Source organism: Ovis aries, chromosome 7 (assembly GCF_016772045.2).
Source record: "Ovis aries strain OAR_USU_Benz2616 breed Rambouillet chromosome 7, ARS-UI_Ramb_v3.0, whole genome shotgun sequence".
NCBI lineage: Eukaryota > Metazoa > Chordata > Mammalia > Artiodactyla > Bovidae > Ovis > Ovis aries.
In genome coordinates, this window is record NC_056060.1 from 36,512,781 (window position 1) to 36,540,082 (window position 27,302).

Here is a 27,302-nt window from a genome sequence, read left to right on the forward strand (position 1 = left end):
AATCTAAACTTGATAAATTCAGAAAAATCGAAATCATTCCAAGCATCTTTTCTGACCATAATGCATTAAGATTAGATCTCAATTACAGCAGAAAAACTGTTAAAAATTCCAACATATGGAGGTTGAACAACACACTTCTGAATAACCAACAAATCACAGAAGAAATCAAAAAAGAAATCAAAATGTGCATAGAAACTAATGAAAATTAAAACACAACAACCCAAAACCTGTGGGACACTATAAAAGCAGTGCTAAGAGGAAAGTTCATAGCAATACAGGCATACCTCAAGAAACAAGAAAAAAGTCAAATAAATAACCTAACTCTACAACTAAAGCAACTAGAAAAGGAAGAACTGGAGAACCCCAGAGTTAGCAGAAGGAAAGAAATCTTAAAAATTAGGGCAGAAATAAATGCAAAAGAAACAAAAGAGACCATAGCAAAAATCAACAAAGCCAAAAGCTGGTTCTTTGAAAGGATAAATAAAATTGACAAACCATTAGCCAGACTCATCAAGAAGCAAAGAGAGAAAAATCAAATCAATAAAATTAGAAATGAAAATGGAGAGATCACGACAGACAACACAGAAATACAAAGGATCATAAGAGACTACTATCAGCAGTTGTATGCCAATAAAATGGACAACGTGGAAGAAATGGACAAATTCGTAGAAAAGTACAATTTTCCAAAACTGAACCAGGAAGAAACAGAAAATCTTAACAGACCCATCACAAGCACGAAAATTGAAACTGTAATCAGAAATCTTCCAGCAAACAAAAGCCCAGGTCCAGACGGCTTCACAGCTGAATTCTACCAAAAATCTCGAGAAGAGCTAACACCTATCCTACTCAAACTCTTCCAGAAAATTGCAGAGGAAGGTAACCTTCCAAACTCATTCTATGAGGCCACCATCACCCTAATACCAAAACCTGACAAAGATGCCACAAAAAAAGAAAACTACAGGCCAATATCACTGATGAACATAGATGCAAAAATCCTCAACAAAATTCTAGCAATCAGAATCCAACAACACATTAAAAAGATCAGACACCATGACCAAGTGGGCTTTATCCCAGGGATGCAAGGATTCTTCAATATCCGCAAATCAAGCAATGTAATTCACCACATTAACAAATTGAAAATAAAAGCCATATGATTATCTCAATAGATGCAGAGAAGGCCTTTGACAAAATTCAACATCCATTTATGATAAAAACTCTCCAGAAAGCAGGAATAGAAGGAACATACCTCAACATAATAAAAGCTATATATGACAAACCCACAGCAAGTATTATCCTCAACGGTGAAAAATTGAAAGCATTTCCCCTAAAGACAGGAACAAGACAAAGGTGTCCACTTTCACCGCTTCTATTCAACAGTTCTGGAAGTTTTGGCCACAGCAATCAGAGCAGAAAAAGAAATAAAAGGAATCCAAAGTGGAAAAGAAGAAGTAACACTTTCACTGTTTGCAGATGACATGATCCTCTACATAGAAAACCCTACAGACTCCACCAGAAAATTACTAGAGCTCATCAATGAATATAGTAAAGTTGCAGGATATAAAATTAACACACAGAAATCCCTTGCATTCCTATACACTAATAATGAGAAAGTAGAAAAAGAAATTAAGGAAACAATTCCATTCACCATTGCAATGAAAAGAATAAAATACTTAGGAATATATCTACCTAAAGCAACTAAAGACCTATATATAGAAAACTATAAAACACTGATGAAAGAAATCAAAGAGGACACTAATAGATGGAGAAATATACCATGTTCATGGATCGGAAGAATCAGTATAGTGAAAATGAGTATACTACCCAAAGCAAGTTACAAATCGATGCAATCCCTATCAAGCTACCAGCCATATTTTTCACAGAACTAGAACAAATAATTTCAAAATTTGTATGGAAATACAAAAAACCTCGAATAGCCAAAGCAATCTTGAGAAAGAAGAATGGAACTGGAGGAATCAACTTGCCTGACTTCAGGCTCTACTACAAAGCCACAGTCATCAAGACAGTATGGTACTGGCACAAAGACAGACATATAGATCAATGGAACAAAATAGAAAGCCCAGAGATAAATCCACACACATAGGACACCTTATCTTTGACAAAGGAGGCAAGAATATACAATGGAGTAAAGACAATCTCTTTAACAAGTGGTGCTGGGAAAACTGGTCAACCACTTGTAAAAGAATGAAACTAGATCACTTTCTAACCCCGCACACAAAAATAAACTCAAAATGGATTAAAGATCTAAATGTAAGACCAGAAACTATAAAACTCCTAGAGGAGAAGGTAGGCAAAACACTCTCAGACATAAATCACAGCAGGATCCTCTATGACCCACCTCCCAGAATTCTGGAAGTAAAAGCAAAAATAAACAAATGGGATCTAATTAAAATTAAAAGCTTCTGCACAACAAAGGAGAATATAAGCAAGGTGAAAAGACAGCCTTCGGAATGGGAGAAAATAATAGCAAATGAAGCAACTGACAAACAACTAATCTCAAAAATATACAAGCAACTTATGCAGCTCAACTCCAGAAAAATAAACGACCCATTCAAAAAATGGGCCAAAGAACTAAATAGACATTTCTCCAAAGAAGACATACGGATGGCTAACAAACACATGAAAAGATGCTCAACATCACTCATTATTAGAGTAATGCAAATCAAAACCACAATGAGGTACCACTTCACACCAGTCAGAATGGCGGCGATCCAAAAATCTGTAAGCAATAAATGCTGGAGAGGGTGTGGAGAAAGGGAACCCTCCTACACTGTTGGTGGGAATGCAAACTGGTACAGCCACTTTGGAGAACAGTGTGGAGATTCCTTAAAAAATTGCAAATAGAACTGCCTTATGACCCAGCAATCCCACTTCTGGGCATACACACCGAGGAAACCAGAATTGAAAGAGACACATGTACCCCAATGTTCATCGCAGCACTGTTTATAATAGCCAGGACATGGAAACAACCTAGATGTCCATCAGCAGATGAATGGATAAGAAAGCGGTGGTACATATACACAATGGAGTATTACTCAGCTGTTAAAAAGAATTCATTTGAATCAGTTCTGATGAGTTGGATGAAACTGGAGCCGATTATACAGAGTGAAGTAAGCCAGAAAGAGAAACACCAATACAGTATACTAACACATACATATGGAATTTAGAAAGATGGCAATGACTACCCTGTATGCAAGACAGCAAAAAAGACGCAGATGTGTATAACGGACTTTTTGGACTCAGAGGGAGAGGGAGAGGGTGGGATGAAATGGGAGAATGGCATTGTAACAGGTATACTATCATGTAAGAATCGAATCGCCAGTCTATGTCCGACGCAGGATACAGCATGCTTGGGGCTGGTGCATGGTGATGACCCAGAGAGATGTTATGGGGAGGGGAGGTGGGAGGGGGTTCATGTTTGGGAACACCTGTATACCTGTGGTGGATTCATGTCAATGTATGGCAAAACCAATTAAAAAATAATAATAATAAATAAAATAAAATTAATACACAGAAATCCCTTGTATTCCTATATACTAACAATGAGAAAAGAGAAAGAGAAATTAAGAAAACAATCCCATTCAACATAGCAAAAAAAAAAAAAAGAATAAAATACTTAGGAATAAATTTACCTAAAGAAACAGAAGACCTATATATAGAAAACTATAAAACACTGATGAAAGAAATCAAAGATGACACAAATAGATGGAGAAATATACCATGTTCATGGATCGGAAGAATCAATATAGTGAAAATGACTATACTACCTAGAGCAATCTACAGATTCAATGCAATCCCGATCAAGCTACCAACAGTATTTTTCAGAGAACTAATAATAATTTCACAATTTGTATGGAAATACAAAAAGCCTTAAATACCAAAGCAATCTTGAGAAAGAAGAATAGAAGTGGAGGAATCAACCTGCCTGACTTCAGACTATACTACAAAGCTATAGTCATCAAGAAGACAGTATTGGTATTGGCACAAAGACAGAAATACAGATCATTGGAACAAAATAGAAAGCCCAGAGATAAATCCATGCACCTCTGGACACCCTGTCTTTGACAAAGGAGGCAAAAATATACAATGGAGAAAAGACAATCTCTTTAACAAGTGGTGCTGGAAAAACTGCTCAACCACCTGTGAAAGAATGAAACTAGAACACTTTGTAACACCATACACAAAAATAAACTCAAAATGGATTAAGGCTCTAAATGTAAGACCAGAAACTATAAAACTCATAGAGGAAAACATAGGAAAAACACTATCTGATATAAATCACAGCAAAATCCTCTATGACTCACCTCCCAGAGAAATGGAAACAAAAGCAAAAACAAACAAATGGGACCTAATTACAATTAAATGCTTTTTTGCACAACAAAGGAAACTATAAGCAAGGTGAAAAGACAGCCTTCTGAATGGGAGAAAATAATAGAAATGAAGCAACTAATAAAGAATTATCTCAAAAATATACAAGCAGCTGAATTCCAGAAAAATAAACGACCCTATCAAAAAATGGGCCGAAGAACTAAACAGACATTTCTCCAAAGAAGACATACAGATGGCTAACAAACACATGAAAAGATGCTCAACATCACTCATGATCATAGAAATGCAAATAAAAATCACAATGAAGTACCATCTCTCGCTGGTCAGAATGGCTGCTATCAAAAGAGTCTACAAACAATAAATGCTGGAGAGGGTGTGGAGAAAAGGGAACACTCTTACACTGTTGGTAGGAATGCAAACTAGTACAGCCACTATGGAGGACAGTGTGGAGATTCCTTAAAAACTGGAAGTAGAACTGCCATACGACCCAGCAATCCCACTGCTGGGCATACACACTGAGGAAACCAGAATTGAAAGAGACACGTGTACTCCAATGTTCACTGCAGCACTGTTAACAATAGCTACGACATGGAGGCAACCTAGATGTCCATTGGCAGATGAATGGATAAGAAAGTTGTGGTACATATACACAATGGAATATTACTCAGCTATTAAAAAGAACACATTTGAATCAGTTCTAATGATATGGATGAAACTGGAGTCTATTATCCAGCGTGAAGTCAGAAAGAAAAAGACCAATGCAGTATATTAACATATATATATGGAATTTAGAAAGACAGTAATGATGACCCTATACACGAGACAACAAAAGATATAGAGATGTAAAGCACAGACTTTTGGACTCTGTGGGAGAAGGCGAGCGTGGGATAATTTGAGAGACTAGCACTGAAACATGTATGTTACCATACACGAAACAGATGACCAGTCTAAGTTTGATGCATGAAACAGGGCACTCAAAGCCGGTGCACTGGGACAACCCAGAGGGATGGGATGAGGAGGGAAGTGGGAGGGGGCTTCGGGATGGGGGACACATGTACACCTGTGACTGATTCATGTCAATGTATGGCAAAAACCACTATAATACTGTAAAGCAAATCCTCCAATTAAAATAAATTTTTTTAAAAAGCTATAAATTTGTATATTCTAGCCTCAGATAGTTAAGTATAACTCTTACCCATCAAATTTCTGCCTCCTTTTAGCATGTATATATATCTGTTCCTTTTTCCTGCTCTTCTTTCAACTAGTCACTGCTCTTGTTACAATTTTAACTAACAGACAGATGATTAGAAAAGATAAATGTACTCATAATTGTGACATCTTCCTATTGCTTTGTCCAAGCAAATTCCAGGTCATTTTCCAACTATCTATCTCCTCTTAGACTACTGTTTTCATACTACCAAATGTGAAGTTAAATGATGAACTTTTTTAAAAACAAATAAGCTGTAAAATTAAATTCCTGCTCTGTAATTATCCCCTTTGTTTCCATTATTTCACTTACAAAATGGTTTTCTATTTTCATTTGTTGACATCTATTTATAAAGAGCAATTACCTTCACAAATTCCATAGCAAAGAATTTTTTGTACTCCATCTCCATAAAAAAACTGCTGAAGATCAACTCGTGAAGGATCTTACGGGCACCTATAAATCATTTTGGGGAGAAGTGGGAGGAGCATTGCCAAGGCAAAGAAAACATTTTAGCTATTAGTAGTGGCAGAACACTATAAAAATATTTCACATGCTAATAAGACTTCAAGGACTCAAATATTAGTGGCACTTATTACGCTAATATTTAAGAGCTAGAATTTAAAATACACACATATAATGCCTTTTCCCTTATTTTCTGTACCCCTCTCACTGTTGTAACTTACTTCATCCTACTTTGCCCAACCTTTCTCCATTTCTTTTCATTCTGTCTCATTAAAAGCTACCCTACGTTCCTTCCCTTCTCCATCCCCTTTAGCCTTTCTCTAACTTTTTACTTTTGGGTCTTTGTTTAGATTTTAAAAATGAAAATTAACATGGCTTTTATAATGGCATTACTACATGAATACATACATATTCTTTTTCACTGGTTCTGACTAAATGAAAAGGCACTACAATTAAAAGGCAATCTCCCTGGGTTTTATCACAGACGAATACATATTGACTGGTTAATCTCACCCTGAAAATATAATATCTTATCAAGGTAACTTATTTAATAAATAAAAGAGATCACAACTCCACTACAGCTATAATACTCCTTTGCTTCAAAGCAAGAAGCATAAGTAAAGATCTACCTACCTTTATAAAGCTTTGCATCCCAAAGCATTAACCTGCTTATGAGACAGGGATTCTCAGAGCCAGGTTCTTCTCTAAGGCAAGCTTGGCAAAAGATCTGTCTGAAGTCACCTGCAAACAAAAGAAGTTACATAGTTTTTATTCTTAAAGTATTTCTCCCAAAAATACATTTCCTATAAGAACGTATGAAAAAACTAACAGTAAATCCTCTCATACTTGATGTCAAGAATAATTCTGTCAACATCAAAGAATCAAGAGCCAACAAAACATTATTCATAGCATTTAAAACAAACAACAATCATTTTACTTTATACTCAACAACATTTTAAAATCTGTGGCTATTTAAAAAGACAATATTTTATGAAAAATAAGAAAAACAGGCTATATGCTTACTTGAGTAGCTCATAATTTTATTCATCCAGGACCCCAGACGCAAAGCAAATTTCTGATGAGCCATAACCTCAGAGTGTAATACTTCTACATGAAGTGGATGTTGAGAGACATTTTCTGAATGACTCTACAAATGAAAGGAATATTAGAAACAAACTAGTTTTTAAATTTTTGTTTTAAAAATTATCTATTCCTCAAAAAAAAACAAATCATATAACTGTTACATTTTCAAATCTCCAGGTCTAAATGCTCCAAACTTATGTTTACTTAGGATGTCAAACCACTTCAACAATGTAACTGTTTTACTTGGGCTCTTGTACATTCCTCTTAACATTTTCCTTTTGACGCTAATTCAGAAAATTACCTTTATATCTTCCTTTGCTTCCTGGCAAGCAGCAAAAGCACCTGCTTTAACAGCCCGACGGCCCTAATTATAGACAAACAAGAAATTAAGTAGTAGATTGACAATCCCAATCAATAAGTAATATAAAACCCAAAGACCCAACAAGCTCTTAATTATTAATCATTTTTGACCACCTAAAAATCCTAAGATTGATAACACCTATAAGATAAACAGAAATGTTTAGCATTAGCTACCTTCATGCAGCTTCAGAACTTTCAATGCCACTAGTAGAGAATTTCTATACTTTAGAGTCTCAGATTTCTTGCTTCACAAGAATGTCATTATTTACTTGTTGTACTCTATTAGATAACAATAAATTAGGTTTAATAAACTACTATTATTAATACATGCCTTAGATACTTCTTGTGAGTGAAACTGAAATTCTTTCACATGTGTTACATAGCACACATGCAGTCCACTAGTGGGTTAGAGGTGTGGCCTAACAGCACCAGTAACTAGGGTCGTGATGCTTCTTCCACTGTCTTCCACTCCTCTTGAGGGTAGGGATTAGGTTAATATTTCTTCTGCCTATCTGAAGAACACATTTTGCTTTGGATGGGTGTTAAATAAAAGCTGAGCCATGTTATCAACATTATTCTATAAATAGTTTTAATAAATACTGTTAAGCTAACCAACTTTTCAGGATTCATGTATTTAGTCATTTATTCAATAATTTACAGAAACAGAACTAAGGTTGAACTGACATTCTTAACTGCTCTTTGCCAAATATATTCAGTAACTTTCTGTTTAGACTGAAAAAGGAAAATAATAGTCATCTAAAACTGTAATATACACACACAGAAAAACCAAGTTTCAACCAATTTACTTGGGCTATAAGGAATAAATGAAGAGCATGGTTGTACCTAACATACTACTAAAGCACTTGGCAAGGGCTACAGAGCTACTTGGCAACACCCAATTTCCAGGAAGCTGATGAAGACAGTATAATAATTCAAATGAAACTCACAAACCTCTTTGTCTATGGCGGTGGTGTGCAACTGGGCCTCTGCAAGCTCACAGTCAAGAGCTCTTTGTAGACTGTATATAACATGGTCATATGAATGGTGTTCATCATTGAAAAGGACACAGTAGTATCTATCATTTTTCTCCCTGTTTAAAACAAAAAGATATATATTCAGATACTGTAACAAATAAGCAAAGGAAAACATGAAGACCAGGCTAAAATAAAAAATGCCCTGTGATAAGTAGCACCATGTAGTTTCCTATGTATGAGAAAAGTGAAAGTGAAGTCATGTTGGACTCTTTGCTACCCCATGGATTGCAATCTAAGAGGCTCCTCCATCCATGGGATTTTCCAGGCAAGAATACTAGAGTGGGCTGCTATTTCCTTCTCCAAAGTACCACTCTAATACTAGTATAGGAGACGATTTTAAGTGGTACAGTGACATAAAACTTTAAAACTCTGATAAAAGTATCAATTTTTTCACGTTTATCCCCGAATTTTTCTTACTTCCAGAAGTAAAATGTTATTCTCATTAAAGGGCAGTATGTCTTTAATACTATTCATAACTCTTGCTAATCTCCCACTCTAACAAAGGGAGACAAGCCTCAGGCTCAGAACTTTCAGGCAGGGAATGACAAATAGTCAAGATTTCACTAACATTTAGTTTTTATTTATTTTTGTTTCTACCTTCTATTTATTTTAAGTAATACTGGTTTTATAGTACATTTAAGGTTTTTTTTTAAGGTATATAGATTTTAAGTGCCAGCACTACCATTTGACTGTGAAACTTCAGACAAATCACTTAAGCATTTAATCTTGCTGAGATGACGGTATCTTTTACATCTGTAAGAAGAGATGTATAATATCTCCATTTGAGTGTGAGGACCTTATAAAATACGTGAAAATGGTTGTGGGCTACAGTTACACAAATGTCAGAAATTACTACCAGTTTTAAACACTTTATAATAATCTTCTACTAAATAGTCAATTGATCCTCATAACTCTAAGAGGAAGCTTTTCTCAAGCCTCTTGTAGCTTAGGAAATAAGAGACTCAAAAAGACTTCTCTTTTGTCCCAAAGCTAAGAAACAAAGAGAATTAGAAATCAGATCTGTGAATCTGAAATACAGTGCTGTCTACATACATGAGCACATTCAAGCAACCCACCCCTTTTAGACAGGCAGACCACTCGAATTATGCTTACCAACACAAAATTTCTTAAAGCATTTAACTGACACTATCGATGTATTTGACATTAAAACTTTTTTGGACATAATTCTGATGACCCTTATTTTTCCAAGCAGTTTATGGTCCCGTAAAAGTCAAAATGATACATTTAATGTCTTTTTAAAAAATTTTATTTATTTTAATTGGAGGCTAATTACTTTACAATATTGTATTGGTTTTGCCATACATCAACATGAATCCACCACGGGTGTACACATGTTCCCAATCCTGAACTCCCTTCCCACCTCCCTCCTCATACCATCCCTCTGGGTCATCCCAGTGCACCAGCCCCAAGCATCCTGTATCCTGCATCGAACCTGGACTGGTGATTCGTTTCTTATATGATATTATACAGTTTCAATGCCATTCTCCCAAATCATCCTACCCTCTCCCTCTCCCACAGAATCTAAAAGACTGTTCTATACATCTGTGTCTTTTTTGCTGTCTCGCATACAGGGTTATCATTACCATCGTTCTAAATCCCATATACATGTGTTAGTATACTGTATTGGTGTTTTTCTTTCTGGCTTACTTCACTCTGTATAATAGGCTCCAGTTTCATCCACCTCATAAGAGCTGATTCAAATGTATTCTTTTTAATGGCTGAGTAATACTCCATTGTGTAGATACACCACAGCTTTCTTATCCATTCATCTGCTGATGGACATCTAGGTTGTTTCCATGTCCTGGCTATTATAAACAGTGCTGCAATGAACATTGCTGTACATGCATCTCTTTCAATTCTGGTTCCCTCGGTGTGTATGCCCAGAAGTGGGATTGCTGGGTCATAAGGCAGTTCTATCATTTAATGTCTTTAAAAATTGAAATTCTTAAGTCTTTCTCCTAAAATAATACAAATAAACTTAGTAGACTCAAAAAACTATATTTAGATTTGTGAAACTCCTAATATTACACAGGTAGAAAAATTCCCACAAGGCCCAAGCTGTATTACATATCAGGTCTTGAATTCTCTTTCGCCTTTTGTAAATTAAGAACCAATATTGCTGTCACTAAAAGACTTAAGGTTGTTAGAAATTGCTGGGTTTTAGCTAAAAACAAAAACAAAAAACCTCTTAAATTCCTGTACGTGAAATAATCCCAGATCCCAAAGCACAGGACAAAGGGTTATCTCCTTATTCTGACCATCAAAATTTTTGATCAAGAAAAGTACTAAAGATCTGGACTAAAGGGAAACACTGTTCTGAAGTCCCCACCTTAGTTCACGAACCTCTCAGGGAACCTGGAAGTTGGTTGAGGCCAGTATCAAGCTGGGCAATTTACTTCCTTGCTGGGATGAATGGCTGCTAAGTCCTTGTAAATCATTTATAACAATACCCCAAAAATGTTTTTTCTTAAAAATCAGAAGCTCCTGATTAAGCCCCTCTTTTGCCTTAACTTCTGTATGATGTCTTAGCAGAGCATCTCATATAAATGGACATTTTGGAAAAATTCTCTATATAAAATTTTCACAGTGATAGTTATAAGTTAAAGCAGTAGATGAAAACAGAAGACATTTTTCAAATACTCATTCTGCAATATAAATAACCATCATGAAAACTTCCCCCTTTAAAAAAAATCCCCCACCTTTTCTGGAGTTCAGGAGGCAGTTCTTTTTCTTCTTCCCATATAGTCATTTCTACAATGTATTTTATCACTGAAGGGAATATTTTCCTGGCTTGGGCAATTACCTCTTCATTCAACGGACAGCGTAAGTTCTGCAAGAAAAGTATAGAAAAACATATTCTCAATGTTGTATATAAGTAAGTGGATGAGAATGATAATGTTATTAATTTATAAGAACGATATTAATGAGTTCATTTACACCATCCTCCAGAATGAATTTAACTTCAGCCCAAGAGGTTGCTGATCACATTGTTTAGCTGAATTCCTTGTGGCCAAGTTGGTGCTACAGATGACAGAAAGGAAAGGAGGCAAAATCATGGAAGCCTCCCTTATGACGCTCTTTCTTATGAATGTTCTCTGCCTGAGTAAACTAATCATATCAGAGAACAACGAGTTATAGGGTTTGGTTTTTCCCTACAGTTTACAAAAACATTTCTCATTTAATTTATTCCAACCAATCTGTACATCCACTCTGTTAAGGCAGAAAATTTATGGCATTTAAGAGATAAAGATTCCGTCTAAGGACTTCCTGGGTAGTCCAATGGTTAAGGATCTGCCTGCCAACGCAGGGGACATGGGTTTGATCCCTAGTATGGGAAGATTCCACATGTCCTGAGGCAACTAAACCCATGTGCCACAACTATGGAACCCTATGTCCTCTAGAGCCCACACACAGCAACAAGAGAAGCCACCACGAGAATCCTGTGCACTGCAGCTAGAGAGTTGTCCCTGCTTGCCACAACTAGAGAACACCTGCTTGTAGCAACAAAGACCCAGCACAGTCAAATGTAAATAAATATTTAAAAAATATATATTTCTGAAAAATCCCATTCAACGTCAGAGCATCTAAACAGATATAAAAAGCAAGACTAACATCCGAGTTTTTTGACTTTCATGGAAAAAAAATGTTCATTTCATTAAAGAATACCACTTCCTTAATAGGTTTGTTCAAACCAATTAGCTAAAAAAAAAAAGCATTTAACTGCTCTGCATCATACACCATTAGTGAAATGCAAGTCAAAACCATAGTGAGATGCCTCTTCATACCTGCTAAGGTGACCATTATCAAAAAGGCAGATAACAAGTGTTGGCCAGAATGTGGAGAAACCTGAATCCTATACACTGCTGATGGAAATGTAAGATGGTACAATTTGGAAAAGTCTGAGAGAAGCTCAAAATGTTAAGTATAGTGACCTTATGATCCACCAGTTCCACTCTGAGATATCTACCCAAGAAAAATGAAAACATATATACACACAAAAAACTTGTACACAAATGCTCATAGCAGCATTACTCATAATAGCCAAAAAGTGGAAACAACCTAGATTTCCATAGACTGATGAATGGATAAATAAAATGATGCATTATCCATACAAAGGAATATTATTTGGCCAAAAAAAGTAAACTACATGCTAAAAAAGTACTAAAGTATACTCTTTAAATGGGTGAGTTTTTTAACATAGTGTGCAAATTACAACTCATTACGTTGTTTAAACAAAGCAGTAAGCAGGAAAACAAATATAGTAGCTCTTTAATAAGACACACACACATACACACACACATAAAAATCCAACAGAAATTCAGTAGAAGGCTTTAATATTCAATTTTTTAACCTACCTGCTATACACCATACTAATGAACTGTATTTTATTCTGTGGTGACCAAAACATTAATCTACACATTTACTCTTCTGCACCTATTCTTCCTCACTCCCCAATGCTTTATTATTTTCATTTCTACCATCTCTTCAATATGTCACCTTTTCTCTGGAGATTTTACTCAGAAGCTTTTGCTAGAAAGAGAGAAAAAGAGTGCCAAAGGTACTAAGAGCAACATTAATCCACTATGTTCCTATTTCTTATCTTCTTTAGCTTTAGAAATATTTCCTTTCAATTCTTAATCAAAGTAGTCTGAAATGAAAAGTTAGAAGAATCTACTTACTACTTCCATACTATATCAGAAGCTAAGTTCTTCAGAAGAGTTCTGGTAAGTAGAGAAAAAATAACTCATTTATAGCTTAGAAAATAAGAAGCTCCATTAGAGGAAACAACAGAGTGATAATCAAAGTTGATTTTTAAAAACCCTTAATAATAAACCCAGAAATGTACTACAGAACTAGAAAGAAATTTCCCTTAAACATACTTTTAGAGATAATGCCAAATGCTGGACTATAGGCTGATTGGTATTGACCAGGTCTAATTACCCTTGGTAAATCCCTATTATGGCTGGCACAATGCCACACACCTGGCAGAGTACAGATTTCACATTCACCAAGGCAGAGACAAAACAAAGGTGAAGCACAGAGGACTCTTGGGGGGCAACTGACTAGTTATATGCTAGCTCTAAGTATGCTCTCACATTCAGCTCATGAATCTGTTCCTGAGTATACAGATTTGCTGACATAACAAGCCTGAATGATCTATTTCTTTTTGAATCTAATTATAAATCCAAAGAAATCCAAGAAGACCAGGTTAGTTCAGGACTCAGTTCAATGTTCTGAGGCCATATGGCTCGGGAAAACCACAAACAGACTGGAACCCCATGAGGTAGGAAGAAGGAGGCTAGTTTTGTAAACTTGATGAGCACTTAGGTTGCTTCAGTATCTTGGCTACTGTAAATAATGCTGCATAAACATAAGGGTGCATGTATCTTTTCAAATTAAATAAACTCTGTACTTCTTTTTTCTTAATTTTATCTTTGGATTGTTCATTACTAATGTATAAAATACAAGTAATTTTTGTTATCTCATATCCTGCAACTGTGCTGAACCTGTTTATTAGTTCTAACAATGTTTTAATGGATTCCCTCAGATTTTCTATACAGACAATCACATCATCTGCAAACAGAGTTTTACTTCTTCCTTTCCAATTTGGGTGCTTTTTATTTTTATTTATTTATTTATTCTTTTTTTGGGGGTGCTTTTTATTTCTTTTTTTTTTTTTTTGTCTAACTGCCACAGCTGGAATGTCCATTACACTAATAAATGGATACTCACTGTGGCAAAGCAGAATATGCCTTACTCTCCATCTTAGGGGGAAAGTATCCAAAAGTATCCTAAAATTGAGTTTTAGGTTCTTTTGACACAAATCCATCCTCACCAGCCTACTTCACCTATTCCCTAACTCATATCTGGAATCAGGTATTTTTACAACAAGCCCTGGTTTCTTTTAGTGGAAAATGGTACTTAAGAGATCAAAATATAGACCCTATAGGAATATTCAGTGTTATAGAGTTATCAGGAACAGTTTAAAGAATACAAAAACTATTTATTCCTTAGGTTTTAAAAAGGATTCTTCTGTGAAACTATTTGAGCATGGTATTTTTTAGGAAGTACTTTCTTGTAACAACTTTTAAAATTTCTTCAATGGTTATTAACTGTTAAAGTTTTTTCTGTTTTTGAATAAATTATGACTATACTGTTGGATAAAAGAATCTATTTTCAATTGTCTTTGCACAGAGTCACTTTTATAATCCTCCTGTATCTGTGGTTCTATGGTCATTTTCCCATTCTTTTTAATTGTTGCTATCTGGGCTTACTCATAGTTTTTTTCTTGATTAGGAGGCATAGTGGATAATATGTTAGTTGATTTTTTTTCCTTTAAGAATAGCAATTACAGAATCTATGTGTCAGTTCTACTGTTTTCTAATTCAATATTCATAATAACTACTTCCATTCACTCTTTTAGGATAATATATTGTTTATTCTTACTTATCAAATTGACTGCTTAACAAACAAGTATTCTGAGTTCATCTTTTCAGTGTAAATTCATTTCTTTAGAGAAATATGGAATCAAACTTTTATCAATTTATCAAATCTTTAAATCCTCTAGAATCAAATACAACTCCTTACATTTAAATATTAGAACATAAAATCAGGATTCTCGATGGACTTCAGCTTAACCCATACAAATAACATTTATTTCTATTTAATTTCATCAAGCTTAAAATAGCAATTAAAAAATAGTAATATTCTTACCTCTTTTGTGGTACCTGCTCTTCCAGGTTCATGACTTATACAAAAAGGACCAGTTTTCCATGCTTCTGTGTCCCCACAGTCACAAAATCCTCCTCCAGTAGAAGTATGCATCTGACAAATGAAAAATGTGTGTCTTAATTTCAAAACATTTACAAAGCAAAGAAGAATGATAAAGAGAACTCAAATAATACCTGTTTCCTGCTATTTCAACCTTGATTGCCTTAAATGTTATAGATAAATATCTAAAAATATTTTGATAACAAAAAAATTCTCAATACTCAATCACAACAAAAATGGACCTTCAAAATTGATACATTTTTGAAACATACTCAGTTTTTAAACAGTTTTTAAAACAGATTTACTCAGTTTTTAAACAGTTTTTAAAACAGATTGTGTCATGTGCAAAAAAAGAAAAGAAAAAGAAAAAAATCTATATGACACCCAGAATGCTTGAGTAGATTTTATGATTAAACAGATTTTAAATCATTACAATGATACTAGCATAAGTACTTAAGAAATGTATATTTTTATCTATATTAATATCCTTCAGCAACTAAAACTTATTACAACATTTTTTTCTTTGAGGGTTCCTGTAAAAAAAATTATCTAAAACACAGTAGCTTAGATAGAGAAGGATGACAATGACCTGAATTTGATCTTCCCCAATCTCCCCTCTCCAAGTCATACAACTAACAAGGAGAACAAATAAAGCCACATATGACCCATCTCTGCAGGATTACTGGGAGTCAAAAAAACAAATACCACAACCTTCAAATGACTTCTTTTATCAGAGTTTCTGTTGCCTATCACTTCAAGCATGTGGATACAGACAATAGGAGAGGGAAGCTAAAGAGACTCCATTAAAGAGAACAGAGGGGTATAAAGGACTTAAATCAAGCACAGACAAAATCACATCCCAGAAGAGAAAGCTCAATGTTAAGTAACAAATACCGAACACAGATTGGGGCTTGGTGGTTCACAGGGAAAGAGACTGAAAGTAGCAGGACCAGAATGGCCACCCTCGAGAAGCATTCCTTTTGGAGGAAAATCAAATACATTTAAAAAAGGGGTAACCCCTTATAGAATGTGACAGTAAATAAAAGAAAGAAGAAAGCAAGCTTAAGAATCCTATAGAAACAAGAGAGGAACAAGACATGCCAAACCCTCCCCTCACTTCACCACCATGATCAATATCATCTATAAAATAAATTACACAGAAGAGGGTAAAACTGACAGAAGAGAGCACTTGTGACACTATTCATGAAATGAAGTAGAAAAAAGTACACCATATCCATATGACACTGTTGCAAAAAAAAAAAAAAGCCCCCAAATGTAAATAAGAGCCAAAACTCAATTATGAAGCTGGAAGAAAATATAATGCTCTAAACTGAATTACCCATCCTCGAACAAGCATTAAAAACCCCTAATCAGATTAAGACACCTTTAACCACAAACACAAAAATTAAAAACAGAAATGGACAAAAAAGAAGAAATAAATGAGACCTGAATGAACTCAGGGGAAAAAACAGAAGAAAATGATATATCAGAAGTAAATAGCATTGAAACAAAGCAGGGAAATAAGAGAATGAAAGTAAGATGAAGCAAAGAAATACAGGGTCAGAGGAAAAATGGTTGAAATAGAAGATAGGCCTAAGAAAGGTAGATGAGCTTAACTGGAGTCACCAAAGAAAAATCAAAACAATGGAACAGGGATAACAATCTAAGAAAACTTCCTGAAAACAAATGGCCTTAATCTACACAGCAAAAGGGCCATGAGTGACTGAGAAAAAAGTACGATCAACTCCAGAATATAACCTCCTAAAACTATTAGACTTTAAAGATAAAAGTCCTGAGGTCTGGGGCAAAAAGAAGAAATAACATAATCACAAGAAAATTAGACTGGCACCAGACTTCTCAATAACAATACATGAAACAAGACAACAGCAGAGCAGCATTTCAAGGAAAGAAACAGTAAACCAAGGGTATTATCTACAGCTAAGCTATAAAAATACAATTTTAAACATGTCAGAACTAAAGGAACACTGTATACACATGACCTTCCAGAGGTCACCATATCCATATGACACTGCTCATGTCTGAGCAGTGATCAGCAAACTTTCTGTATAAAGGAACAGACAGTAAATATTTTAGGCTTTGCAGGCCATGGAATCTCTTTTGAATTACTCAGTTCTACTTTTGCAGTGAAGCAGCAGCCACAGACAATAAATAAATGAATAAACATAGCTATGTTCCAATGAGAATTCATAGGCACTAAAATTTTAAATTTCATATAATTTGCATTTATCATGAAATATTATTGAGAGTCCCTTAGACTGCAAGGAGATCAAACCAGTCAATCCTAAAGGAAATCAGTCCTGAATACTCATTGGAAGGACTGATGCTAAAGCTGAAACTCCAATACTTTGGCCACCTGATGTGAAGAACTGACTCATTGGAAAAGACCCTGACGCTGGGAAAGATTAAAGGCAGGAGGAGGGGACGACAGAGGATGAGACGGTTGGATGGCATCACCAACTTGATGGACATAAGCTTGAGAAAGCTCCAGGAGTTGGCGATGGAAAGGGAAGCCGGGCGTGCCGCAGTCTATGGGGTCGCAAAGAGTCGGACACAACTGAGCGACTGAACTGAGAACTGATTATTCTTCTTATTCTTTTTCACAATATAAAAACCAGCTTAGGGGCTTCCTTGGCAGTCCAGAGTTAAGACTCTGCACTTTCACTTCAGGGGGCATGGATCAATCCTTGGTTGGGGAACTGAGATCCCACGTGGCTTGTGGTGTGGCCAAAAGAAAAAAAAAAAAAAGAATAAAAATCAAACTTAGCTTGCAGACCATATACAAAAATAGATGGTGAACTGCATTGGACCCACAAACTGTAATTTGCTGAACCCTAGAGGATCAGCCTCAGCTGACCAAGCAGTGACTGGGGAAACTTCAGAGAAAGGATAGTTGGTAAATATTTTATGTATGTAATTATATGTAGTGCTAAGAACAAATCAAAGGGCTTCCCCATTGCCTAAGTGGGAAAGAATCCTCCTGCAATGCATGAGACATGGGTTCAATCCCTGGGTCAGGAAGATCCCCTGGAGAAGGGAATGGCAACTCACTCCAGTATCCTTGCCTGGAAAATCCCATGGACAGAGGAACTTGGAAGGCTACAGTCCATGGGGTTGAAAAAGAGCTGGACATGACTTAGCGACTGAAAAACAACTAAGAACGAATCAACCATGCTGATGTTTGGGAGAAATCAACACAATACTGTTAAGCAATTATCTTTCAATAATAAATAAATAAATTTTTTGAAAAAGGACAAACCAAAGGTGTTGAAAGATACATGGATAGAAGAATGTAAACTTTATACAACCTCACAATCAGAAAGACAACTAAAACAATGGGAAAAGGGAAAGAGAAAGCATTAGATTATCAGCTACTAAGTAGGTAATAGGAAGACAGCAAAGACACCATTAAAACTGACAAACTAGACAATAAAAAGTTAAGTAAGGGAGTAAAAAGGAACTAAAGGCACTATAAAAATTATTACTACAAATGTTGCTACTAGAACAAAGGTAACAAAAGAAATTAGAATATACAAATCAATTTTATATACTGAGGAATGCTAAACTCATACATAATTACTAAAAATATAGTTTCAAATCAAAGTAAATGTATAAACTTTAGTATAGGGAATGCCATGGAAGCAAGACATAAACTACAGAAGCATTAAAAAAAATTCTGGCAAATATAACTACATATAAATTAAAATGTCATTAAGGCAAATGACAGCATAAATCAAGTTTAAAAGACAGAATATAGATTTCATACACTTAATTTATGATCCAGCAATATCATTCTGAGGTTATCAAGAGCAATGAAAACAAATGCCCATACATAGACTTGCATTTGAATGTTCACGGTAGCTTTATTTAAAAGCTAGAAATAAGTCAAGTATTCATCAAATGATGAACAGGTACTATATTGTGGCATTTCCACACAATGGCATACTACCAGGCAATAAAAAGGAACAAATTGCTGATACATGAGAGGCGCTCAAAGGCATTACACTAAGTGAAAATAAACAGACAGCAAACACTACACAGAATATGATTTCACTTATACGACATTCTGAAAGGCCAAAACTATAGGGACAGAAAACAGATCAGTGAATGCCAGGACCTAGGGGTATGTGAGCAAGAGGACTGCCTGCAAAACGGCACTAGAGAACTTTCGGAAATGATATATCTTTATTATTGTGGGGGTTTGTTGTTGTTCAGTCACTAAGTCGTGTCCAACTCTGCAACTCCATGGACTGCGTGAGCATGCCAGACTTCCCTGTCTTTCACTATCTCCCAGAGTTCACCCAAGTTGATGTCTGTTGAATCAGTGATGCCCTCCAACCATCTCATCCTCTGTTGCCCCCTTCTTCTCCTGCCCTCAGTCTTTTCCAGCATCAGGGTCTTTTCTAATGGGTCAGTTCTTTGTATCAAGTGGCCAAAGTATTGGAGCTTCAGCATCACTCCTTCCAACAAATATTCAGGGTTGGATTCTTTTAGGATTGGCTGGTTTGACCTTCCTGCTGTCCAAGGGACTCTCAAGAGTCTTTTTCAGCACCACAGTTCAAAAGCATCAATTCATCAGCGCTCAGCCTTCTTCACAGTCCAACTCTCACATCCATACATGACTACTGGAAAAACCATAGCTTTCACTATATGGACTGGACCTTTGTCAGCAAAGTGATGTCTCTGCTTTTTTAATACACTGTCTAGGTTTGTCATAGCTTTTCTTCCAAGGAGCCAAGCGTCTTTTAATTTCATGGCTACAGTCACAGTCCACAGTGACTTTGAAGCCCAAGAACATAAAATCTGACAGTTTCCACTTTTTTCCCATCTATTTGCCATGAAGTGATGGGACCAGATGCCATGATTCTTAGTTTTTTGAATGCTAAGCTTTAAGCCAGTTTTTTCACTCTTCTCTTTCACCCTCATCAAGAGGCTCTTTAGTTCCTTTTCACTTTCTGCCATTTAGAGTGGTATCATCTGCACATCTGAGGTTACTGATATTTCTCCCTGCAATTTGATTCCAGTTTGTGATTTATTCAGCCCTTCATTTTGCATGACATACTCTACATATATTAAATAAGCTGGGTGACAATATACAGCCTTGACATACTCCTTTCCCAATTTTGAACCAATCAATTGTTCCATGTCCGGTTCTAACTGTTGCTTCTTGAGCTCTATACAGGTTTCTCAGGAGGCAGGTAAGGTAGTCTGGTATTCCCATCTCTTTAAGAATTTTCCAGTTTGTTGTAATCTACGCAGTCAAAGGTTTTAGCGTAGTCAATGAAGCAGATGTTTTTCTGTTATTCCCTTGCTTTTTCTGTGATCCAACAGATGTTGGCAATTTGATCTGTCTGTCCATTGCCTTTTCTAAATCCAGATTGTACATCTGTAAATTATAGGTCCACGTACTGTTGAAGCCTAGATTGAAGGATTTTGAGCATTACCTTGCTAGCATGTGAAATGAGTGCAATTATGCAGTAGTTTGAACATTCTTTGGCATTGGCCTTCTTTGGGATTGTGATGAAAACTGACCTTTTCTAGTCCTGTGGCCACTGCTGAGTTTTCCAAATTTGCTGACATACTGAGTGCTGAACTTTAATAGCATTGTAGGCTTTCCTGGTTGCTCAGATGGTAAAGTATCTGCCTGTGGTGCAGGAGACCTGGTTTCGATCCCTGGATTGGGAAGATCCTCTGGGGAAGGAAATGGCTACCCACTCCAGTATTCTTTCCTGGAGAATTCCATGGACAGAGGAGCCTGGCAGGCTACAATCCATGGGGTCACAAAGAGTCGGACACAATGGAGCAACTAACACTTTCACACTGTGGTGGTTACCGAACTGTATGTATCTATGAAAACTCATGGAACTGTACACTTAGAAAGGTAGATTTTATTGTATATCAATTATATCTTTAAAAATCTAACTTAAAATGAAAAATTATTAAAGACAATCATATTAAGATAATATTTGTTAAGTATATAACATAGCAGTAAGAAAAAAGCAACAGAAAAATAAGTAAAGGACAGAAATAGGCATTACACAGAAGAAATTAAACATATAATTAAAAGATGAAAAGATGTTTGTAATACTAGTAATAGAAGCGCAAATTAAAATAATCAGATAATTTGACTACTAATGGATTGGCAAAAAGTAAAAAGACTGATTAAATAAACTTGGGGACAGATATAGAGAAAGACCATTCTCATAGCTTTTTAATGTGACTATAAACTGACATAGCAATTCAGAAAAAATCTGGAAAAATCTATCAAAATTTATGCACACAAAAGCCAGAAAACACTTCTAAGAATCTAGTCTCAAGCACTCTTGAATATATACATTGGTGTATAACAAAGGTATATGTATATGTTGCATTATTGGTTGATTCCTATAAAACTGGAAGCAATGTAATTATCTAGGGAAAAAGGGATGGTTTAAGTATATAATGACATACTCCCACAAAGGAATACATGTAGCAGTTAAGCAAGGCAAGAGTTATTGTATGGATCTGATTCACAATGTGCCTTTAAATTTTATTCATTGGGGAATCTTTCCTCTCTGTTCCAAGAAATCTTGGGCATACACATGACCCTTAGATAATAAAAGTTCTCATGGTCATGACAGTCTCTGTCCAGGCATTAGAATGCCCAGTTCTAAATACAGATCAAATTGTCAAGCTTTCTTTTTAAAAAAAAATATAAATTTATTTATTTTAATTGGAGGCTAATTACTTTACAATATTGTATTGGTTTTGCCATACATCAACATGAATCCACCACGGGTGTACACGTGTTCCCCATCCTGAACCCCCCTCCCACATCCTTCCCCATACCATCCATCTGGGTCATCCCAGTGTACCATCCCCGAGCATCCTGTATCATGCATCGAACCTAGACAGGCGATTTGTTTCACATATGATATTATACATGTTTCAATGTTATTCTCCCAAATCATCCCACCCTCGCCCTCTCCCACAGAGTCCAAAAGACTGTTCTATACATCTGGGTCTCTTTTGATGTCTCTTATACAGGGTTATCGTTACCATCTTTCTAAATTCCATATTTATGCATTAGTATACTGTATTGGTGTTTTTCTTTCTGGCTTACTTCACTCTGTATAATAGGCTTCAGTTTTTTTTTTTTTTAAGTATAAACTTGGTAAAAAAAAATTGGTAAATTAGATTTCATGAGAATTTAAAATTTGGGGAATGTATCTACACAATAGAATGCTATTCAGCAAAAAAGTGTGTGAGCTACTAGCAATTAAATAACAGGTAATGGCAACCCACTCCAGTATTCTTGCTTGGAGAATTCCATGGACAGAGGAGCTTGGTGGGCTACAGTCCACGGGTCGCAAAGAGTCTGACACAACTGAGCAACTTCACTTCACAGTAATATGAGTGAATCATAAAAACAATACACTCAGTGAAAAAAGCCAGACACAAAAGCATATGTACTATATGATTTCATTACATAAAGTTCTAGAAAAGGGAATACCAAACTACAGTGACAGGAACCAGATCAGTGATTGCTTGGGGGCTACAATGTTCATCATAGCACTATTCATAATCACCCCAAAACAGAAACAACCCAAATGTCCATCAGCTGATGCATGCATAAATAAAATGTGGTATAGCCATACAGTGGCATATTATTTGAAAATAAAAAGGAATAAACACAGATACATGCTACAACCTGGATAATCAGTGAAACATCATGCTAAGTGAAAGTGAAACATCATGCTAAGCCAATTACATAGGACCACATGTTGTATGACGCCATTTACATGAATTGTCCAGAAAAGGCAAATCTGTAGTGACAGAAAGTAGATTAATGGTTGTCTCAGGCTGCAGGAAGAGTTGGGTTTGTAAAAAGGGTTATGAGGTTTCTTTTGTGGGTGATAAAAATGTTCCAAAATTTATTATAGTGATGATTGTGCTACTCTGTGAATCTACTAAAAAAACACTGAATTGTACTTTTTAAATGTGAATTATACTTTTTAAATGTGAATTATACTTTTTAAATGTGAACTGTCTCTCAATAAAGATGTGGATTATCTCTAAAAAAAAAAAAAGAGTTATTATATGTAACAACACAGAACTATCTCCATGATACATTAAATTAAAAACAAGTTGCAGGGAATTCCCTGTTTGCCTAGTGGTTAGGATTCTGGGCTTTCACTGCCATGGCCTGGGTTCAGTCCTTGATCAGGGAACTGAGATCCTGCAAGCTGCAGAATGTGGCAAAAAAAAAAGTTGCAAAACAGAGTACATAGTAGGATCCCATTTATACACACACACACACACACACACACACACACACACACACCTCCTAAACATATATATGTTTATAAATACTTAAATAAAGATCTGTAGGGATGTGTACTAAATCGTGTTTAGTTTAACAAAGAAAGTATGATGGGACAGAAAGGCAACAATAATATTTGTATTCTTCTGTATTATTTGAATTTTGAAAAAATAAGTTTTATTGCATTGCCTAAGTAAATAATTTTTTTAATGCTGTTGCATTTCGAAGACAATATATAAATTCTCATTACGTAGAACTGATCTTAAGATAGACCCTGATTGTTACTTCTATAATTAAATCTTAGATATCAGGCCTGCCTATGATCCTAATACTTCCTATGATCTGCCCTTTTGATCCTAACACTTGATTTCAACAAATGTATGTTGAAGGACTTCCATGGTGGTCCAGTGGTCAAGACTCTGAGCTTCTAGTGCAGGGGGTACAGGTCAGACAACTAAGATCCCACATGCTGCATGGAGTGGCCAAAAAAGAAAAAAATAGTAATAATCTTTAATAGTCGGTGTTTTTATTTTGAGGATAAAAACACAAAGTTTACTGAAAAATTTTTTTAAAGAATGTGTTTCAGTATATTCTGTTTTTCATATTTACCTTTTTGTATGTATCTGAGAATGTTTACGTGCTACTCTCTAAACAAATTCCAATTATAGAATAACAGTGTTATCAACTACAGTCATCATGTTAAATACCTTAGATTCTCAGACCTTATTTATCTTACTGTGTTTTTTAAATTAATTTATTTTTAGTTATGCTGGGTCTTTGTTGCTGCACTTAGGCTTTCTATGTGGTAATAAGCGGGGACTACTCTCCAGTTGGAGAAGGCAATGGCACCCCACTCCAGTACTCTTGCCTGGAAAATCCCATGGATGGAGGAGCCTGGTGGGCTGCAGTCCATGGGGTCGCACAGAGCTGGCCACGACTGAGCGACTTCACTTTCACTTTTCACTTTCATGCACTGGAGAAGGAAATGGCGACCCACTCCAGTGTTCTTGCCTGGGGAACCCCAGGGACAGTAGAGCCTGGTGGGCTGCCGTCTATGGGGTCGCACAGAGTCAGACCCGACTGAAGTGACTCAGCAGCAGCAGCTCTCCAGTTGCGCAGCATGGGCTTTCTCACTGCAGCTGCTTGTTGCTGCGGAGCACAAGCTCTAAGTGCACGGGCTCAGTAGTTGCAGCACATGGGCTCAGTAGCTGCAGTGTGGAGGCTTATTTGCACCACAGCATATGGAATCTTCCTGGACCAGGGATCAAAACCACATTACCTGTGTTGGCAGCCAGATTCTTATCTACTGTACCACCAGGAAAGTTCCTTTACTGTAGTTTTTATTTTTAAGGGATAAACTACTGAAAAGCTGGATATCACAAAGAAGGCACACATTACACACAGTAGATCAAGCTCAAATTTTTATCTCTGTTCTCAAAAAGTTTGTGTTTGTTTTTATGCTTCTACTTTATTTTCAATTCTCATCTTAGATTCTGCAAGATCATAGCAAAAAGTCTTTGGTGTGGGAGAGCAATTTTACACAAAAGAGATAGATCAAAAACTCAATATGGGGTTCTTTGATATTAAATTAAAATTTATATGAATACATGAACACATTTTGGGGGGGCTTCCCTGGTAGCTCAGATAGTAGAGTCTGTCTGCAGTGCTGGAGACCAGGGTTTGATCTCTGGGTTGGGAAGATCCCCTAGAGAAGGAAATGGCAACCCACTCCAGTATTCTTGCCTGGAAAATCTCATGGATGGAGGAGCCTGGCAAGCTATAGTCCATGGGGTTGCCAAGCAAGAGTCGGACATGACTGAGCAACTTCACTTTTTTTTTCAACTATTTTTGTGCCTGCAGGTTAGATACTATCAAGCAAACTGCCATGTCTGATCCACAATCCTTTAAAATTTTTAACCCAAAGACAAATAGGAAAATTCAGTAAATTTTAACTTCCCAGATTTTCTCAGAAAGAGTTATAAAACACAGTTGGATAATCTATTTACCCCAAATGAATTACCTATGTATGTTGTGAGGTAGCAATGAAAGACTATGATCTTCTATGGTGATAACACACTCAATGCAGAAGCCTTCCCTCTTCACAGTGTGTGAAGAGTGTGAATAAGGGATGGAGAGTCACCTTTCATTATTTCATCAACTACTGGTGTTTTCACAGTATTTTAAATGCCTGATTTCAATTTTACAACAATACCAATATTTATTCTGAAAGGTAATCACATGTTTCAAGTAGCAGAACTTCCAACACGTTCTCTAGGAATAATTTGCAGTTCTTTTTTTGTGGGGGCAGGGGGAGGTATGGGGTACACTTCATGGCTTGTAGGATCTCAGGTCCCCAACCAGGGATTGAACCCAGGTCACGGCAGTGAAAGGGCTGAATCCTAACCAGTAGACCACCAAGGAACTTCCTAATTCACAGTTCTGAACCATACTTCAGAAAAAAATTTGCAGCAGTCCAGGATTTATTCCTACTCCATCACAGGTAATACTGCATAGATCTCTACAGGAACTTTAAATTCTTCTGCTGTGAACTTTAAGACTGCTATGAAAGATGTACTTTGGGGAACACTGAGTACTCCATAAGGAAGCCATTAGCGTGATTTGAAATGAATCTTCAACATGGCTGAGCAGGTCTGGACAGAGACCCCAAACCACCTCTGTGAAACAGCCCCACTCCCTCCACAGTACTGGGGACAGCAAAAGTTGTTCTGCACTATTCTGTGCCTAAAGGTTTTTCTTGATACTTTCTTTACACAGTATCAGATCTTGGGTCTGCATCCCCATCATTACCCTCTTCTTCCCCTTCTCTGCAGCAAAACATATTCCTTCTTATTTCTTCTAATCTTTTTTTTTAATGGCTTCATTTTTTTCTTTTATTGTGTTTTATTTAAAAAGAATATACACAATATGTAGGTGAGTTACAAAGCAGAATAATGAAGTGAACACCACTGATTCAGCATTTAACCCAGGAAAATATTAATACTGTTGCCAAGTTCCCTGTGTGATCCTCCATTTGACATAGAGGTTATTATTACCTGAATTGTATTTATTAGTCATTCCACTGCTTTTCTTTAAAAATTTCACTACATCTAGCAGGTATTTCAGAGAGATTCTATCACTTATTCCCCGACCAAAAGTCTTCTGTTCTTTACACACACTTTTGAAGGATAGTATATTTTAAAGCTTATAAATATAATTTTTTATTAGTTACACAATAGTCCATCCTCCTAATAACACAAAGATTCCTGAGTAAGCTGTACATGCATCTTCTATAAGGAGAGCTTTGCAAATACCTAAAGATGATAAACTTAAGGATGTTTCACAAAAGAGTGCTTCGTGGTGCAATGTGGACTGTAAGCTTTCAATACTGAAAGATAGCTTAGTGAAGAGGTTCCTAAATTTAATAGACAAGTTTTACCAGTCAGCAGAAAAAATCAGAAAAGGAAGGAATGTGATGAGCTCTTCCACAGAGGTACGTGTATGCAATTTAAAGACCTGCTTTTTAGCCTGAGATTATCCTACTTCCTTGGAATTAAATTTTCCTTTTCTTCATAAAACTATAGGAGATGGTAAGAATTTTTTGGTTGCTGTTCATGCGCTCTTTTTAAAGTTAAAATTGAACTTATTTAGCCAAATAAAAATTTGAAAACCCTGTGTCTTACCCAAAGTCTTCTGAAAT

The 27,302-nt window shown here is 36.0% G+C and overlaps 1 protein-coding gene across 1 annotated transcript in view; it reads right to left on the minus strand.

Annotated features, from left to right (window-relative positions):
* UBR1 (ubiquitin protein ligase E3 component n-recognin 1) overlaps window positions 1–27,302 on the minus strand; it is a 162,977-nt gene that overhangs the window by 108,818 nt on the left and 26,857 nt on the right. Inside the window, exons 4-10 of the mRNA XM_004010489.6 lie at window positions 15,229–15,339; window positions 11,214–11,344; window positions 8,411–8,549; window positions 7,401–7,463; window positions 7,040–7,163; window positions 6,650–6,757; window positions 5,919–6,007 (exon numbers count right to left, since the gene is read on the minus strand). Coding sequence (XP_004010538.1) covers window positions 5,919–6,007; window positions 6,650–6,757; window positions 7,040–7,163; window positions 7,401–7,463; window positions 8,411–8,549; window positions 11,214–11,344; window positions 15,229–15,339 — 765 coding nt within the window. The remainder of the gene's footprint in view (window positions 1–5,918; window positions 6,008–6,649; window positions 6,758–7,039; window positions 7,164–7,400; window positions 7,464–8,410; window positions 8,550–11,213; window positions 11,345–15,228; window positions 15,340–27,302) is intronic.